Source organism: Puma concolor, chromosome A1 (genome assembly GCF_028749965.1).
Source record: "Puma concolor isolate L17-30 chromosome A1, mPumCon1.1.hap2, whole genome shotgun sequence".
In the NCBI taxonomy this organism is placed as follows: Eukaryota; Metazoa; Chordata; class Mammalia; order Carnivora; family Felidae; genus Puma; species Puma concolor.
The window spans coordinates 175,632,253-175,650,588 of NC_141667.1; the positions used below are offsets into that span (position 1 = coordinate 175,632,253).

The 18,336-nt window shown below is 37.6% G+C and overlaps 1 protein-coding gene across 2 annotated transcripts in view; it reads right to left on the reverse strand.

Annotated features, from left to right (window-relative positions):
• GPC6 (glypican 6) overlaps window positions 1-18,336 on the reverse strand; it is a 1,121,471-nt gene that overhangs the window by 347,762 nt on the left and 755,373 nt on the right. For both annotated transcript variants that reach the window (XM_086709530.1, XM_025924536.2), the window contains exon 4: window positions 8,781-8,946. In XM_086709530.1, coding sequence (XP_086565656.1) covers window positions 8,781-8,946 — 166 coding nt within the window. The remainder of the gene's footprint in view (window positions 1-8,780; window positions 8,947-18,336) is intronic.

Below are 18,336 nucleotides of genomic sequence, written 5' to 3' on the forward strand. Positions count from 1 at the left end.
CATGGAGACACATGCATAAGTGATAATATCAAGAACTCCCAACAGCCTTCACCAGTTGATGGTTGTGGATTTTGAGAATACTCTTCCTATTGAAGTCAATGAATTACCTTCTGGAACTATGGTCCTGCTACCCTGGGAGAAAAGACTTCAAGCTGGCATGTAACTACCAGAGAGATAGATGTAGGGCTGAGATAGGGCAGGGTCATTTACTGATTGAGTCAATCTGAAAACCACATCAGCTCTGGCAATCACTGCTACATCCCGAAGTCTCTCACATCTACTAACTTATTCATGCCATCCAATAGTATTCTCAGGCCTCTCATTACATTACTCTAATTGCTCTATTTCCTAAGTATTGAGATTTTAGTAGTGAATACTGACTGACTTTGTTGGCATTTAATTATCAGTGTTATCTTTCTAGAAGATCCTGCACCTTAAAGAATAAAAATGTGATGCAGATAGATACATCCCTTCTTGGTGTAATGTCATATATTCAATGACTTATTTTCATTTCTTTTTGTAATTTTCACTTCTTCTGAGGTTATAATAAAGAACATTCTTAGCGTAGCAAATTATTTAAATCCATGCAGAGAAAAAAATCGAGGACATATCTTTTTTTATGTGGGATTTATATATAAGCTGTTATTTGAAGGACAAGGAATATTTCATGCTCTATTTTAATTTAAATTCTCTCCTGGCCACCTTACCAAGTATCTGTAGGCATGATATTTTTAAATGAATTATAAGCTCAAAGTTTTCATATATCATGAAGGTTCTCAAAGTTTAAATTACTCCCAAGGACATTTATATCCATTTCCCTTTTAGAGTGACCAATGAAAACATGCCTTTACCCATCAGAATAATTCATGGGGCCATCTCTTCTAACCTGGCTTCCACCCCTGGCTCCTTGGAGGGTTGTTCATAATAAACAAATCACAAAGACAACATGATGAAGATAATAAGATTCTAAAAGTCTCTATAGTTGTTAAAGAAACAAGCCTGAGGAAAATTAAAGCTAGTTTCAAAAATGACTCAAACATAAAGACATGATCAGCAGTTCTGCTCTTGAGATAATCGTGAATTAAAGGAGCTTTTAATGCAATTGGAAGATATAGATAGATATATAGATAGATGATAAGTAGATATGTAATTATTCACATATACATATGTGTAAATGTGACATTTAGGGGAAAAGAAATCTAAGTACCCTCATTAACACTACTATTATTAAGACATTTTAACATAGCATTGCAATATCACACGAGCATTTATTATTTGGGTTAAAACAAAGATTTTCACTTCAGCTAGTAGTCAGGATTTTAACAGTGATCTAAATGTCTCAGAAGGTAAACCACTCCTTTATTCTATTAAATCAGTCACCTCATGAAGGACTTTTTGGTTACGGTAGCCCTGGGGCTTGTTATAAGTTTGTTATTTGTGAATAGCCACGTAGTTTAATGCTTTAACAACCCACATATTTAGCTCCATTTATATTTCTTATGTTCTAGTTTCTTCAATTTCTTCTAGTTCAATTTCTAGTTCTAGTTTCTTCTTCTAGTTCAATTTCTTCTACCTCATGCTCCTCTTATTTCCTGGAATTGAAATTGCTAGGAAAGTCATCAGGCTAATGTTTAGAGTGTTGAATTTTACCTGGGATCCTGGGTCTTTTGGAATCTATTTAATTCCATTCTGAGGAATCATCAAATGTTTTCTCTTGGGATGCCAAAAGCCAGACATCCTGTGTTTTAGCTCAAAGCTGAGACATAACCGTGAAAACTAGCAAAATTTATTAAAATCAGATGTCAATCATTACAAACAAAGTCCTTTGGATATAATTATCAAATTAAACCACTTACGCATAGAAAACACTGAAATTGAAGTGTAAATTAGAAGCAAAATCCCCAATACAAAGGCAATTCTCATCATCTGTGGTATGGTCTGCTTTCTCCTGGTAAACTAAATCCTTCTGTTGCTGGTTCTCATAGGAATTGGAGAGCTTAATAAGGTATAAGAGATATTTCAGTGAACTTCCTATTATAAATGGAGTATCTTACATCCTAGAGAATATTAGACTTGCAAAAATAGTTATGCCTTGTTATAGGCCATTGGTTGGTGTCATATTATATACCACCATGGATTCCAACATGAAAGTCTAGTTCAGAATATCATATTTGCAGTCATCAGTAATTATGAATTGTATAGAAGTCGAGTATGTGGGAAGTAGGATAGACATACGTACAAGAGGAAACTGTACATATACGTACAGAGGCACTGGAGGCAAAGGAAATACACATGCACCTTGAATGACTACTTGTCTACTGCACCAAATAATTTTAGGACTGATGTGCTTTGCCTGCTTTGATCCGTGAGAAAATTTGCCTGATGCAGAACAGAAATTGCAGTCCCATGAATCCTTTGAGTTGTTGCCTCAAGATGAACATTAGTGAGTGTTCAGAGGTTAAGAAACGCCTGCCGCAGTGTTTGTCTAATAGCCTCATACAAGATAGCACCATCAAGGCATTAACCCTATTGCACCACATAAAAACACTTTCACATATGCAGAGTTCAGAAGTAAACCATTTTCTAAACGTAGGAAATTGATAACAAATGCAGCTCGTGAAAGGCTGCTGGGTACCAGCCAAGTGTTTTCTTTCTTGCTTTCTTCTTCTCTCTCTTTTTTTTTTTTTCTCACTGAGGAGTTAGTACTGCTTGTGGATTCTGCCAGCATCACAGAGAGAATACAACATATGATAAATGTCCATGAGAAATGAGAAATATTGAATCAATGACTATAAAAGGAAGGCAGGAGCTGGGTGGGGTTAGATTTCAACTGAGAAAATCAAGTGGTTTTTTTTTTTTTTTTTTTTTTTTTTTTTAATATCCCTCTTGCTGCTTTTAGGAATGCACATGAGCAAAAGCAAGTTCTGTAGGTAATGGTGAGATCAGATTCTAAAATAATTGCTTTGGCTTTTGTTCCTCAATTTAAGAGTTGTGTTTCTAGACTGTATTTGCAACCAAGCTCTTGTCTTATACAAAGTGGAGACCAAGATACCTTGAAGCTTGCTGCTAAATACAATTCTTAAATTTTTTCTTTTTCTTTGGTTGAAAGGAAATGATTTTCTATGTTTAGGGTCTAGGGGTTTTTAAAACATGGCATTTCAGGATCTATCAGCTAGAGTCCTATCATATTTACTATGGAATTCTTTGTGACTAAAAATTTGTCAGATTTATATTATAGAATTTCACATCGAAGAAAGTCTTTGAAAGAGGAGCATCTTATACAAATGCTTGAAACGGTGCCCTGTGTTTATTTTATATCCTGCTGAAATGCAACATCACACAGTGCTGTGTATTTTATAAAAAGAGAATCCAAGTTTATTTACTAGAAACAATAAATGTTTTTCTAGCAACATTTCCCCCAAAGTTGTGAATCTACAAAATACCTTGCAGATAAACAACTCTTTCAGGTCCTAAGAAAGTAATTTGTACACCAAAGTAGCCATTTATTACATGACACTAGTCATTTGACCGACCTAACACAGCTTCCTTGCGGCTGGCTCTAATTTACAACTTGATAGCAGCTGTCACAATGAAGGAACCAGGTTCATTATCTGATTTGTTTCTGCCATCCCTGCACTCACGAGTCCATTAACATCAGGGATATGTGTTTTTTAAATTACTGAATTAGTCATACTTCCATTAAAAGAGTAGACTTACAAAGTAAAATAGAACAGCCTCTTACTGCATTCCCTTCCATTTCTCTGTCTAGTTGTTTCCATTTATTCCATCAGAGAACATACAGTGAGCCATATTCTCAGCAGGCAGGGTCTCGTCTGCTCTAGCCTCATGCATAAACCAGAACAAGGTCCATACCAGCTACTTAGTAAACATCTGTTGTATTAATGAATCTCAGAAGATGAATGGATAATACCCACTGCAGGGTCTCTAGGCCAGGCACAGGTGTAGTGCCCACCTTGCACTCCATGTTTGATGCTCTCATGCCAGTTTGCTGTCTTTAGGATGCCTTACACTTAATAACTGGCTAGTTGGAAAGGAAAAAGAAAGCCCAGAAAGTTTGATATCACTGGATTGTCTGGACTATAAGTGCTCAAGACCTAAACTAAAAATCAAGCTGCTTTGCTGGCTTTTCCCTTCCTCCCTCCCTCCCTTTCTTCCTACTGTGCATCCATCCTTCCTTCCTCTTGCTCTGTCTCTTCCTTCCTCCCTCCTTCCCTTCCTTCCTTTCTCCCTCTCTATTCCTTCCTTCCTTCCTTCCTTCCTTCCTTCCTTCCTTCCTTCCCTCCTTCCCTCCTTCCCTCCTTCCTTCCTTCCTTCCTTCCTTCCTTCCTTCCTTCCTTCCTTCCTTTCTTCCTTTTCTCCTCTTCCGTCTTCTCCTTTTTACATTGGAGAGTATCTATATATTAGGGACCCAACCTTCTCTTTACAAAAATTAACACAAATTCTCTGAATCTTCTCAGTTCAAGTCAGTGACAGTGGTAGTGATGAGACTTGATCACAAATCGTTTAGAAAATAAATCAAATAAGTATTTATCGATCACTGACTGATCATACCAGACTATTGAAACTGTCATAGGCTACTTGTAAATATTTGGGGCCCATACAGTATTCCGCCAATTCTGTATGTTACAGCTATTCAACATCAATTATGTCTGACAACACTAATTCAATACTGTCTTCTTTACTATTTTATTCTATATTTACCAAGGTACAGCTTCCCTAACACCCTAGACTAGATTAAGTTCCCTGCTGAGTAGAAACTTCTCATCCTGTGCTTCCAGTTTCCTAACACTTTATCATAGTTGATTATAATTAATGTTAACTACATTAAGTTCCCCTAGCATAAAAAAAAAAGCATGTGTCTAACTTATTCAATATATCAGGCATTGAATTAATAGGTTAAGATCATTAGAGTCTTACTAACTGGGATAGTCTAAATTATTAGGGTGCATTGTTGGGACACAAACATCTTCAGTTCTCACTTTTATGGAACTATAGTGATAAGTTTCTCTTATGCTTGCAGTAATAAATATCCTCTACTATTTCAGTGATAAAAAATATTACAAAACAAACAGCATTTTTGCCTTTGATCTTATCAGCACTTTTGTCCCCACACCCTTGTTTTCTTTCTCCATTTTTTACAGTCTATTAAGTCTTCGAAGGTACCAGATGTTTGGAGGAGGCTGTCCCACATATCCTAGATTTGAAATTAGATGCAAGATTTATTGCAGCTACAAAAATATAATTTCAGCCTTAACTTTTGTGCTCATGAGCTAGGTGTAATCTGCAACACGGCCCCTTGTCAAATAGAATAGCTCTTATCCATGGAGGGTTGGTATCAATGCCAAAGACTCAAAATAACCGCAGGGTATTACTGAAAATGAATTCTGCCCACAAACTGTTTCCTTTTAGGAAATTTTAATTTACATAATAAACATTTTCCGAGAAAAGGCCTTTGCACGCAGGCAACACTCAAAGGCTAGGCTGGAATAAGCTGAGCATGAATTTAAAATTTTTTTTTTTAACGTTTATTTATTTTTGAGACAGAGAGAGACAGAGCATGAACAGGGGAGGGACAGAGAGAGAGGGAGACACAGAATCTGAAACAGGCTCCAGGCTCTGAGCTGTCAGCACAGAGCCCAACACGGGGCTCGAACTCACGGACCATGAGATCATGACCTGAGCTGAAGTCAGACGCTTAACCGACCGAGCCACCCAGGTGCCCCAAGCTGAGTATGAATTTAGAGCAACACCTGGGGTAAGTGCCTAAGCCGTGCCTGTCAATGCCTCAAATGATGTCTCTTTCTTCCTGCATGGTTCCTAGGAGTGAGAGCAGAGCGGACTACAAACCACTCTTATGTTTCCCCAGGTCCTGCTTACATCAGGAAAACAATAGAAATGCATCCTGAGTAGACTCTTGATTTTTTTTTTCTAGGATTGCAAAAAAATGAAAATTAAAAAACTATGGAACTTCAGAAGTGAATGGAATACCATTGGGTTTTTTAGCTGAACACTTAGAACATTTTATTTTGTCAGTGAAATACCTTTTTACTGACAAATCCACACAACAACTGAATTCAAAATAAATACAATTCACTTATTTTTTGAGAGAAAGAGAGAGAGAGAGCACAAGCAGGTGAGGGGGAGAGATAGAATCTTAAGCAAGCTCCACACTCAGTGCAGAGCCTGATGATGGGCTTGAACCCACGACCCTGGGATCATGACTTGGGCCGAAATCAAGAGTTGGATGTTTAACCGACCGAGCCACCCAGGCACCCCATAACTCACTTTCAATTAATTTGTGACATAGCAAAGATCATGAGAATGTATCACCGGTTCAATTCTTGTCTTTATTGACCATTGATTGCATCCACTGTTAGCATTTTAGATGAGGACATAAAAAAAAAAAAAAAAAAAAACACATAAAAATGTACAGACTGGGGCATGAATGCAGCAGATAGAGATGTCATGTGACTGACAGCAACAGGAGTGGAGGAACTGATGGAAAGATGTTAGAAGCCCAAGGGTGATGGGCTACAGATGCCAACCAGAGAAAGGGCTTTCTATGTAATTACTGTTGGATTATTGATTTGCTCACTGGCCTTCCCTGCTGCATTCATGAAGCCTATGACACTGTCATCTCGGATGCATATGTGGAAAACACAGGTGGCACATTTGCCTGATTTCTGTGACAAGTTTGTGAACTTCACATCGGGACAAGTATTAGCAAGAACACATTTTGCTCCAAAATCTATGTTGGTGGTCAATTCTCGGTGCCATAGCAGAGCCAGGGGAAAGAAAAAAGAAGAATTTTCTCACTGATATCCAAGACTAATAAAAAATGAGATATAGAAACAAAGGGTATGAAATATATTAATGTAGGACTAACCACCAGGCTCTCTTTTAGTTATAGTACATCCAACACATGGTGGGTTCAAATCTGGGTTTTTAAATCAAACGGTTTTCCAGACATTCAATTTCACATCTAATTGGCATCCGGGAAAGCCAACTGATTGAAGGTATGATGTTAAAATAGCCAACCAGCACTGAGGAGAAAAAGCCAATAAGGAAGTCACTGTTGCTCTTCTAAATTAAAAGCCTTATAGTCTCATTCTTAATCACGTCCTGCTCTAAGTAACAAAATCCACATGTCCACCTTCCTCAATAAGGTGCAGGCTGAGCAAAGACTATTTAACTGTGCTATAAATTAGGGTAGTTTCAACCAAAAAGTATGAATAATCTATATGACTCAAAGTGATGGCAATGAGGTTTAATCTGGTTTTAAAATGTGGCAATATTTTTAGATTTCTTGATGAGAGTACTTTTTAATTACCATTATTTGGAGAGTGTCTCTGCCAAAATTAATCTAAATTCATATTTTAGAAGATCGAGTTATTCTTATTACCTTTCTAAAAAATTCATACTCCCGTCCAAAATCTTAGCAAAGAATCATATCATTTCTGAGTTAGAAGGGTACTTTAATGATTAAACTTTTCAAACACTTCCTCATTTTTCAAATAAAGTAACCCAAGATCATGCAGACAGATTCCGTACTCCCACTAAAGGAAGAGAGAACAGTATTTCAATTTATTCTCCCTGAAATGATTTCTGGGATTTTGTTGGATGAGTTCCATTGGAATCTACCCACTCTAAAATTTACTCTTTTTTGCTTAAAACTTCCAAACCATTTTCCCTGGCCTTCCTAAGCATAACAGCATGTTAGCCGGTGGGTTTCACTGCCAAAGGGCAATGCTTGCAACCGAATCCCGTCTTTTGCACGATGAGCTTAGGTTTCGCCACATTCCAACCCATCTTAGATCTTTTTCCTACCCTACCCCAAACTTAGATGTCAGAAGACTTCATGCGTGCCTTCTGGTTTAGAGGTATGCATAAATGATGAAGGCCCCCAGAAGCTAAGGAATTGCCCTGTGATGTGCACCACTCTGCCCGTCACCATGTAATTGCAGTAAATGCTATCGAAAGTACTTTTATTTGAAGGGCTTTTGTCAGAGGGGGAGAAAACACATTCACTCTTTCAAGGCCTGTGTGTTTTCCTGGGAGAAGACTGCCTGTAAAATTTGTCCTTTTATCCTTGGATAGCAATTTGGGAAATATCTTTTGGCAGCGCACTTCACCCTGAGCGATTCCTGCAACCCAAGACCAGAGCCACGACTCACAGACTGTCCCTGCGTCTCCCCCACTTTCCATTGTACCTTCTAAAGACAGGAAGGCTGTCTCACGTTGAGGGCTTGAAGCCCCCTTCTCCACAGCACGAGGAAGAAGATTTGCATATTTCGGCAAAAATACCGCGCTATTTTCATCATGGATGTCCAAGGAAGGAGTGTTTTACTAGTATCTGTGACTATGTTGAGGGACTAGAAATAAGAACTAGTCCTGAGGATTTTCTTTTTAAGGAGATTTTTCCCCCCTTTCCACAGGAACTCCCAGAAACTCGACAAGAGTACTTTTTATCCTTGTCAGAGAGATCAGCTAATTCAACAACGCTCGCTTGTACAATCTTTACCAGGACTGTCCCTCACAAACGTACCAGGGTACCCTGTTTTTCAGGATTTAAAAAAGAAGGAGAAAAATGTCACCTTTATAATTTGCTAGCAGCTGCTTTCTGTTTTTGTTTTTGCACTTAATCCTCTTTTGCATTTAAATCATCACAACGGCAGACCTGCCCATGGGGCCCCACAACCTCTGGCTGGTAATCTATGTCTCTGTAATCTAGGGCATGGATCCGTCTAAACGCTCCTTACCTATAAACAGATTCCATTCAGTGTCCAGATCAGCCTGATTGGCCAGGCAGCCCTTCATGACGTTCAGGCAATAGTTGTTGCAGGGCCTCACGGTGACAAGTCCCCGGCAGTATGGGCAGTACAGCATCTTCATGAGAGCTCGGATGCAGCCCGGGGTGGGGCTGACCTGCAGAATTATTGACAAGAAAAAAGAAAATCAGAAATAAGAAGGATGAGAGGGAGGAAATTAAAAGAGGTAACTCATTTTCTCCTTGAAAAAAAAAAAACAAAACAAAAACAAAACGGAGAAATGGCTCTCAAAACCTCCAGCAAGTGGAGCAAAGCAACTATTAGAATCTTAACCCTTTGTCATACGTGAGCTCGAAGCCAGTCCACTCCTGTCAAATACTTGGTCGATAGCATAATATTCGATTTTCATCAAACGTCCCCATCAACATTTTGGTATCTATGTCATCGTAATTCAGCTCTAGAACCTGGACACCATTTCATCGCAATAGAACGTGAAATGAGATAATGCACGTGAAAGCAATTTGCCAAGTTAAAGGCTCCATAAAAATGTAGGTATGATTAAAGTTTAATGTGACACCTTTAGAAAATTTTCCAACTGGTTATCTGACCCTGTTTCTAAAGGAGGTTGGCAGATACACTTCCTTTGTACCTAACTTTTTAAAAAGGATCGATATCAACTTGTCTGGCATTTCTAAGATCCAGGCCTGCTTAGAAGCAATGGAACTGCCAAGGCAATGTCTTCAGGCATTTGAAGCTTTGCAGTTCTGGGCACTTTGTGGAAAATGGACCCCAGTGTTGAATGTAAGGAGAAATCCTTGCAGTAATTCAACTAATGATGGAGTGGCATTTGCCTTGAATAAGAAAAGCTGAGGTTCTTCTGAGTCCATCGGTTCTAAATCACTAAAATCTCTTTTGGACTCAATGAAAATTCTAATTTGACTTCAAGAGGAAAGACTATTTAAAACAGTATGAACCAACAACAGGAAAAAAAAAATACAGAAAACTCTTTTTTTATGACTAGACACAAAATTATTATCATATTTATTTGGCTGATTCCACCTAATTTTGGTGTTTTCGTCAAATAGCCATATGGTGCTGTTCTTGTGTTCCAGACATGAGAACAAGTCTAACTTGTATCATTTGGATCTCGTGGAGACTTAACAGTCTGATGACACAGAGCTGGGCCCACAGGTGACATTACGTGTCAAGGACATTTAGATATTGACAAAGCGTAACATCAATGTAAAGGTGTACCAATAAAGGGTAGTTCTGCATAAATAGGTACTTTCCACTACTCTGCCTAATCTCCGTCATTTCATCGTTTGCCTAGAAACCGCATTTGAATTTTGTTTTGTTTTGTTTTGATTTCTTTATTTTTTACTGCAGTATTACCTGACACACAATGTCGCATTAGTTTCAGGTGTCCAACACTGTGATTCAACCTCTCTATATGTTACGTTGTGCTCAGCATTGGTGCAGTTTCCATCTGTCACCACACAACAGTATTATAGTACCACTGACTATATTCCCTGAGCTGTACTTCATCCCTGTGCCTTGCTGGTTCCCTAACTAGAAGCCTGTGCCTCCCTCTCCCCTTCAGGGATTCTCCCCCCTCTTCCTTCTGGCAACCATTTGTTCTCTCTAATTACAGGTCTGATTCTGCTTTTTGTTTGTTTGTTTGTTTATTCATTTGTTTTGTTTTTTTAGATTCCACATATGAGTGACATCATAGGGTATTTGTCTTCCTACGCGTTTGCGGTTTTTAACGCAAGGCTTCGTTTTGTTGGTAACATTTTCTTACTTTTACGACATATACTGACAAAATCCTTAATCCGTTGTTTCAGAAAATGAAGCTACTTATTATTTATTTATTTATTTACTTAGGCACTGAAGATTCTGGTTGTTCTTTTGAACATGTTTGCATTTTATTTCCAAAATGTTATACAAGTTTTCAAACATACAGAAAAGTTGAAAGACTGTTATAATGTATAATACCCTCGCTCCTAGGTCCCCATTTAACATTTTCCTATACTTACTTTTTCGAATATCCACCCATCCTTCTATCTATCCATTAATCACCTTACTTTTTTTTTTTTATTTTATTATTTTTTTAAATTTATTTTTGGGACAGAGAGAGACAGAGCATGAACAGGGGAGGGGCAGAGAGAGAGGGAGACACAGAATCGGAAACAGGCTCCAGGCTCTGAGCCATCAGCCCAGAGCCCGACGCGGGGCTCGAACTCACAGACCGCGAGATCGTGACCTGGCTGAAGTCGGACGCTTAACCGACTGCGCCACCCAGGCGCCCCTAATCACCTTACTTTTTATGCATTCAAAGTAATATCCTTTTGGTTTTTACTTTTTCTGGTAGTTTAATGTTGGCTTTAATAAAACAGAATTAACAAGATCAGCAATAGAAAGTTAGTGTATTAAGTACTTCAAATCAAATAAGTGAAGTAAAATATAACTGGCCTTACTTTATAAAGATATTTAGAGAATGGTTTAATATCCATGACTTTTAAAATTTATTTTCCAACAGCAAAAGAAAACAAAAAAAAGATACCAAAATTGAGGAGTTTGGTGATTTGAAAAAAAATTTTTTTAACATTTATTTATTACTGACAGAGTGCAAGTCGGGGAGGGGCAGAGAGAGCAGCACACAGAATCCAAAGCAGGCTCCAGGCTCTGAGCTGTCAGCATAGACCCTGACCTGGGGCTTGAACCCATGAACTGTGAGATCATGACCTGAGCTGAAGTTGGACACTTAGCTGACTCAGCCACCCAGGTGCCCTGGGGAGCCTGGTGACTTTTAACTTGAGAGCACACTGTCACAGTATCATCCTCTCCAGATAGGCTATTTTGTGAATATGGCAAATTTTATCCACAACGGAGCAATATTGTCTTAAAAATTTCTTTTATCCACATATATCCCAAGCCAGTCGCAGAAAATAGAGAAAATAATTCTGTATTTTCCATTCAGAATTTATGTGGAATTTCAAATTCTTATGCATTCTACTTATTTGATATGGTTGCAATCCTACAAACTTGTGCCCACAGAATTTTGTTTTCCATAGCCTTGTGACTTCTGTCGTGACCCTGATGCCTTTCTCCAGAGACCAACTCTGTTTTCACCTGAGCTGGCTATGCAATTTCGTCCTTGGACTGTGTTGGATTTTTGGTTTTCTTGCTATTGGTTTTATAGGATGCTTTGATTCTTCTCACTCAGTATTCCAGTACCAATATGGAGCACGTGTCAATACCTGGGATGCAAATTTGAGATCTTTTAGGCTGTAGGGACTCTGTCACCCTCATAACCTGCACTGCTCTGCAAAACAAGAACATCGTTAACAGGCATTGTAATGATGATTTAGGCACTCAGGAAGAGCCTTGTGAATTGAACTCTCTATTGTGTTCCTCAATTTCTTGGCCACACTGAGATTCAAAGAAAAAAAGAAAGACAGTTTTATCCCTCTTAGCATTCAATTGTTAGTTTTTAAGTTTGTTTTCAAAGGCTATTGATAGCATTAATTCCTAAGCTTTTTTTTTTTTTTTTTAATTGTGTTGGAACCAGTACAATTTTCTCAGTCTGACATTTTATAAGAGTCTCGTCTCCAACTCAGGGTAGCAACCAACAGAGAAAATTGAACAGCCTTAATAACCTACAAGAACAATGTTGTTCAAGTTAAATGTGGGTCTCGCAGTACTTTTGGAAATGACATCCCTCCTGGTCAAATAAAGGGCATTTGAAGAAGAAGAAAATGGAGTGTGGAGCATCAAAGTTTAAGCTTTCGTGTTCACAGACCCATATTTTTTGAATTGACACAACTGCATGCTTGAATTAAAATAAAAAAAATCATCACTTCAAACTGAAGACTTTTATTTTTTTTATTTAAAAAAAATTTTTTTTAACGTTTATTTATTTCTGAGACAGGGAGAGACAGAGCATGAACTGGGGAGGGTCAGAGACAGGGAGACACAGAATCTGAAACAGGCTCCAGGCTCTGAGCTGTCAGCACAGAGCCTGACACGGGGCTTGAACTCACGGACTGCGAGATCGTGACCTGATCTGAAGTTGGCTGCTTAACCGACTGAGCCACCCAGGCGCCCCCAAACTGAAGACTTTTAGAAGTAAGTCTCTGAAAAGAAGGTTGTTTTAAATGCCAATTGTGTGAGGGATATTTCTATTTTTAAATATTTACTGGTGTTTTATAATTGGGCTATAGCAAATTTTTAAAAATATTTTTATATTTAAATCAATATAGACTCACAAGATGATGCAAAAAGAGTGGAGTCTTGGGTACCCCTCAGTCACCAATGTCACTTGATGGTGACATTTCAAATAACTGTGGTAGGATATCTAAACAAGGAAATTCATTGGTATGTTACCACAAACTGGTCTATAGCCCTTATTCAGTGTTCATGAGTTTTTCAACCTGCTTTCAAAATAAAGGAGTTCTAAAAACTCACATTTAAAATTTAGAATGGAGTAATATCTCTAACATATAGTGTGGCAAATTTATAAAAACTGCAAACAATTAGACAAAAAATTTCCCACTAAAGAAAATGTGTTCATTTAGAAAAAATAAAGAATATAATCCATGTTGAGAAACAACATGTTGAATGTCTTTTTAGTTAATGTGGATATTTTACTATTTTTGAAAAATGTAGCTGTAACTCCTTAGATATTGAAACTAGACTGGGAAAGGGCACCTGGGTGGCTCCGTCAGTTAAGTGTCTGACTTCGATTTGGTAGGGAAAAATCTGTTGTATGATGGCCAACAGGACTGATAAGAGAATTTCAGTCCCAGCCTGAAGACTTCCCTTCCAGGTTCTTGTTCCCACCCTGCTTGCCTCAGGTGCCAAATAACTACTGTCGGGAAAATAAGTAAAGTTCTGCACCATAAGATGGCTGATGGGACTAAAACAAACTCTAGTTCCCAACTTAGAGGCTTCTCTTCTGGGTTCTTCCTGCCTTGTTTGCCACACACGCGAAAGTCATCACAAATGCGGAAGATGACGCTATAAATTACCCTTCCCACCTGCATTTGGCTCAGATCTCTGGGGAATGATCTCCTCTGAGCCCACTGGTGTAAAATAAACCTCCTTCCTTCCAAGATCTCCGAGTGCCGGTTGGTTCTTCTGCCGGGTGACCCAGACCAGTTTCCTTGATAGATTCAGGTCATGATCTCCCGGTTCAAGTCCCACATCGTGCTCTGTGCTGACAGCTCAAAGCCTGGAGCTTGTTTCAGATTCTGTGTTTCTCCCCCACTCATGCTCCCTCTCTGTCTCTCAAAAATACATTAACATTAAAAAAAAGAGAGAGACTGGGAAATAAACTTAGGTAAATCAGTAAATTGGTAAGTGTATAAAAGTGGTATCCACTTGCTATGAATATTTATTTGTGCTGTCACCTAACTTTTACATGCTGTCCTTCACCACTAGAATGACTTTGTCAAGAATGCACAACAATGGGGGGGGGGGTTGGAGAACAGTCAATGGTTCCTACTCCATTATCCTACGATCGAAAAGATACACACAAGTTGGTGAGTCTACCAAGTAAGATTCCAATATCATTTCCCTGCATCTTGGGTTTAGACCTTCTGTTAACTTCTTCTGAAGCTGTTTATATATAATGACATTAATAATCATTTTATAGATGCTATTATAATTGACTAGTTTCAATAATCATATAATTTATAACTAAGCTTTCTTATAAAATAACATAAAAATAAATAACATAAAAATAATTGAGCTCTCAGGTTACAACCTTGTGGTTTTTTCTTGATGTTGTTTGTGTTTCTTTTTTAAAAGATTAAAACAAGATACACTGAAACATGGCAAGAAATATAAAAAGAACCCTTAATAAAACTGTATTGAGAGAGATGACTAAGACTTATTTACCTGGTTCATCACGCGTATCAAGATGTCGTAGCAAGTAATTCTTACATTTTCTAAATGTGATTTGAGGCATAGCACACCCATAACCAAAAAATAGAAATTCATTTCATGTCCTTAATATATGTAAGATTTTTTGTATCTGAACCAGCATTTATGCATTGATGCTCATGTTAGCTATTTTTAATAGCAGCCAATGTAAAATACATCTATTACTTAGAATATTTTTAGAAAACAAGACATGTCCAAGTTATAAATCTATATACACAATGAACATATACTTAGTAAGTGCTTGTTTCTATGGAAATCATACAGCCAAAATAATCAAATAAATCTATTTGTCTTCTTCTGCTCCCAAAAGACACACAAGTTAATGTAAGTAAACTATTTAACCAGAACAAATTAAAACTGTGTTTTGAGCAAGACTCCATGCCATTCTCCATAGTTTCTAATCTAGGGTTGTAAGAAATGATGAGGTATTTCTACTCACCATCTTAACATATCATGAAATTCTGAAGGATCTTCTTGAGGTCCTCAAGAAAGATTAGATTCCATTCAAAGTAGTTTTATATTAAGTAATTTTAATTTTTTTAAGCAGCCTATACCCTGTAAAGAGGCTCTGTAGTAAGTTCATGAGAACTCAAATCTCTTTCTTCTTTGTTCAGTCATGCAACTTTCATTCATCCAGTATTCATGGGGATGAATAAAAGAGATCTCCAATGTCAGGATGCTCAGATTACATTCATTTCCAGATCACTTCAGGGAAAAACTTATGTGTCTTGGTGAAGTGCCATGGAAAGGGAACCCAGGAAAGGGCATTTAGTGTAGAAGGGGGAAGCAGGGTCCCCAGGGAAGGCTTCTGAAGGAAGTCATGAAACAGATGTCTGTAAGAGAAGCACAGGAGGTAGACAACATCACAGAAATGGTAGAGTTGGGGCTGCTGAGAATCAGTCCTTCCACTGAAGCAACCAGTAAGCTAGCAAAAAATGACACAATCAGCTTTCTCAGAATTTGAAGATTTAGTTGCAAACAAAACAAAACAAACAAACAAACAAACAAACAACCTACAGCAGCCAGGAGAGTGCTTAATAAAGACAGAGACTGCTAAATTTCAGTAAAAAGGCGCTGCTAAACCTCAAGCCTTAAGATATTTATAAAGGTTATAATCATATGAAGTATCTTCTCTGACTATAAATAGCATGAAGCTGGAAATTGGTATCAGAAGGAAAACCAGAAAATTCACAAACATGTGGAAATTAAACCACACACTCTTATATAACCAATAGGTTAAAGAAGAAACCAGTAGGGAAATTAGAAAACACTTAGGTGAACAAAAATGAAAACACTTATGAAAACAAAAATAAAAACTTATTGCCATAAATGCCTACATTTAAAAGAGAATATCTCAAATCAATAACTCATGTTGCACATAAAGGATTTACAAAAGAAGAGCAAACTAAAAGCAAAGTTAGCAAAAGAAAGGAAATGATGAAGATTAGGACGGAGAAGAAACTTGAGTTTCAGTTTGTTCTTTTTCCAGTTCCTTAAGGTATAAAGTTAAGTTATTGATTTGAGATCTTTCCTCTCCTAGAAGGTGGGAGAGAAGTGTGGGATCAGCTCTCCCTCTGAGCCTCTAAAAAGAATCAATTCTGCCAATACCTTGGTCTCAGACTTCTGGCCTACTGAACTGTGAGGGAATACATTTCTGTGGTTTTAAATCACTGGTGGTAAGTTATGGTGGCCAAGAAAACTAATAAACACACCAACAAATTAGATAACCTGGATGAAAGAGGCAAATTACTAGAAATATGACCTACCAAGGCTAAATCATGAAAAATTAGGAAATATGAAAAGATCTATAATAAGTAAAGAGGTTGGACTGGTATCAAAAGCCTGCCAACAATGAAAAACTCTGGACCAGGTGGCTTCACTGGTGAATTCTATCAAACACATAAAGAAGAATTAGCAAAATCCTTCCTAAACTATTCCAAAATACAGAAGACAAGGAACATTTCCTAATTCATTCTTAGAGACCAGCATTACTTGATAGCAAAGCCAGACAAAGACATAGGAGGAAAAGAAAACTGTAGACAGATATGCCTTTATAATAGTAGATGAACAACAAAATACTAGCAAACTGAATCCAACAATACATTAAAAAAAATTATACACCACGACCAAGCGGAGTTTATCCCAGGAATGCAAGGGAGGTTCAAGATAAGAAAAATAAATCAATATAATAAATCATATTCATAGAATAAAGGGAGAAAAACCCACATGGTAATCTCAGTTGATGCAGAAAAAGCTTCCGACAAAAGCTACCACTCATTCATAATAAGTACCTATGGAAAATCCGGAATAGAAGGGGACTTCCTAAACATAATAGAGACCATTTATGAAAAACCGACAACTGACATCATTCTCAATGGTGAAAGAGTTCCCCTAAGATCAGGAACAAGACAAGAAGGCCTGCTTTCACCACTGTTTTTCAAGATAGTACTGAAAACTCTAGCTAGAGTCATTAAGCAAGATAAAGAAATACAAGTTGTCAATTTGAAAAGGAAGAACTAAAACTATCTCTATTTGCAGATGACATGATCCTACATCCAGGAAATCCCAAGCATTCACAAATAATACCTTATTGGAGTTAATAAATGAATTCAGCAAAGTTGCAAGGTATAAGATCAACACACAAACATCCATTGAGTTTTTAACACTAGCAATAAACAATCTGAGAAAGGAAGATAAGAAAACAATTTCAGGGGTGCTTCGGTGGCTAGGTCGGTTAAGTGTCTGACTCTTGATTTTGGCTCAGGTCATGATCTCATGGTTCGCGAGACTGAACCCTGAGCTGGGCTCTGTGTTGTCAGCATGGAGCCTGCTAGGGATTCTTGCTCTCCCTCACTCTGTGCCCCTCCCCTGCTTGCTCATGTGCTCTCTCTCTCTCTCTCTCTCTCTCTCAAAATAAACAAATAAAAATATTTAAAGAAAAAAGAACAATTTCATTTACAATAGTATAGTATCTTACAATAGTATCTAAAAGAAAAAAATACTTAGGAGTAAATTTAACCAAAAAGATGATAGAATTTTACATTGAAAACTAGTAAGCATTGTTGAAAGAAATTAAAGAATACCTGAATCAATGGAAAGATATCCTGCATTCATGTGCTGGAAGACTTAATATTGTTAACATAGTAGTACTACTCAAAGTAATTTATAGATTCATTGCAAACCTTATTAACATTCTAATAGTTTTTCCTTGTGGAAATGGAAAAGCCAGTCCTCAAATTCATATGGAATTGCAAGGACCCAAAGAGCTGAAACAATTTTGAAAAAAAGAAACAAATTTCGAGCAATTGCATTTTCTGATTTCAAAAAGTACAACTTGCTACAAAGCTAAAGTCATCAAAACACTGTGGTATTATCCAGCAATCTCACTTCTAGGTATTTATTCCCCCCCTCCCCCAAATTGGAAATAGGTTCTGGAAGAGATATTTGCATTTCCATGTTCATTGCAGCATTATTCACAATAATCAGGTGGTAGGAGCTCCTAAATGTTCATTGACTGATGAGCGGCTAAGCAAAATGAGGTTTGTTCATATGATGGAGTATTATTCATTCTTAAAAAAGAAGGAAATCCTGCCACATGCAA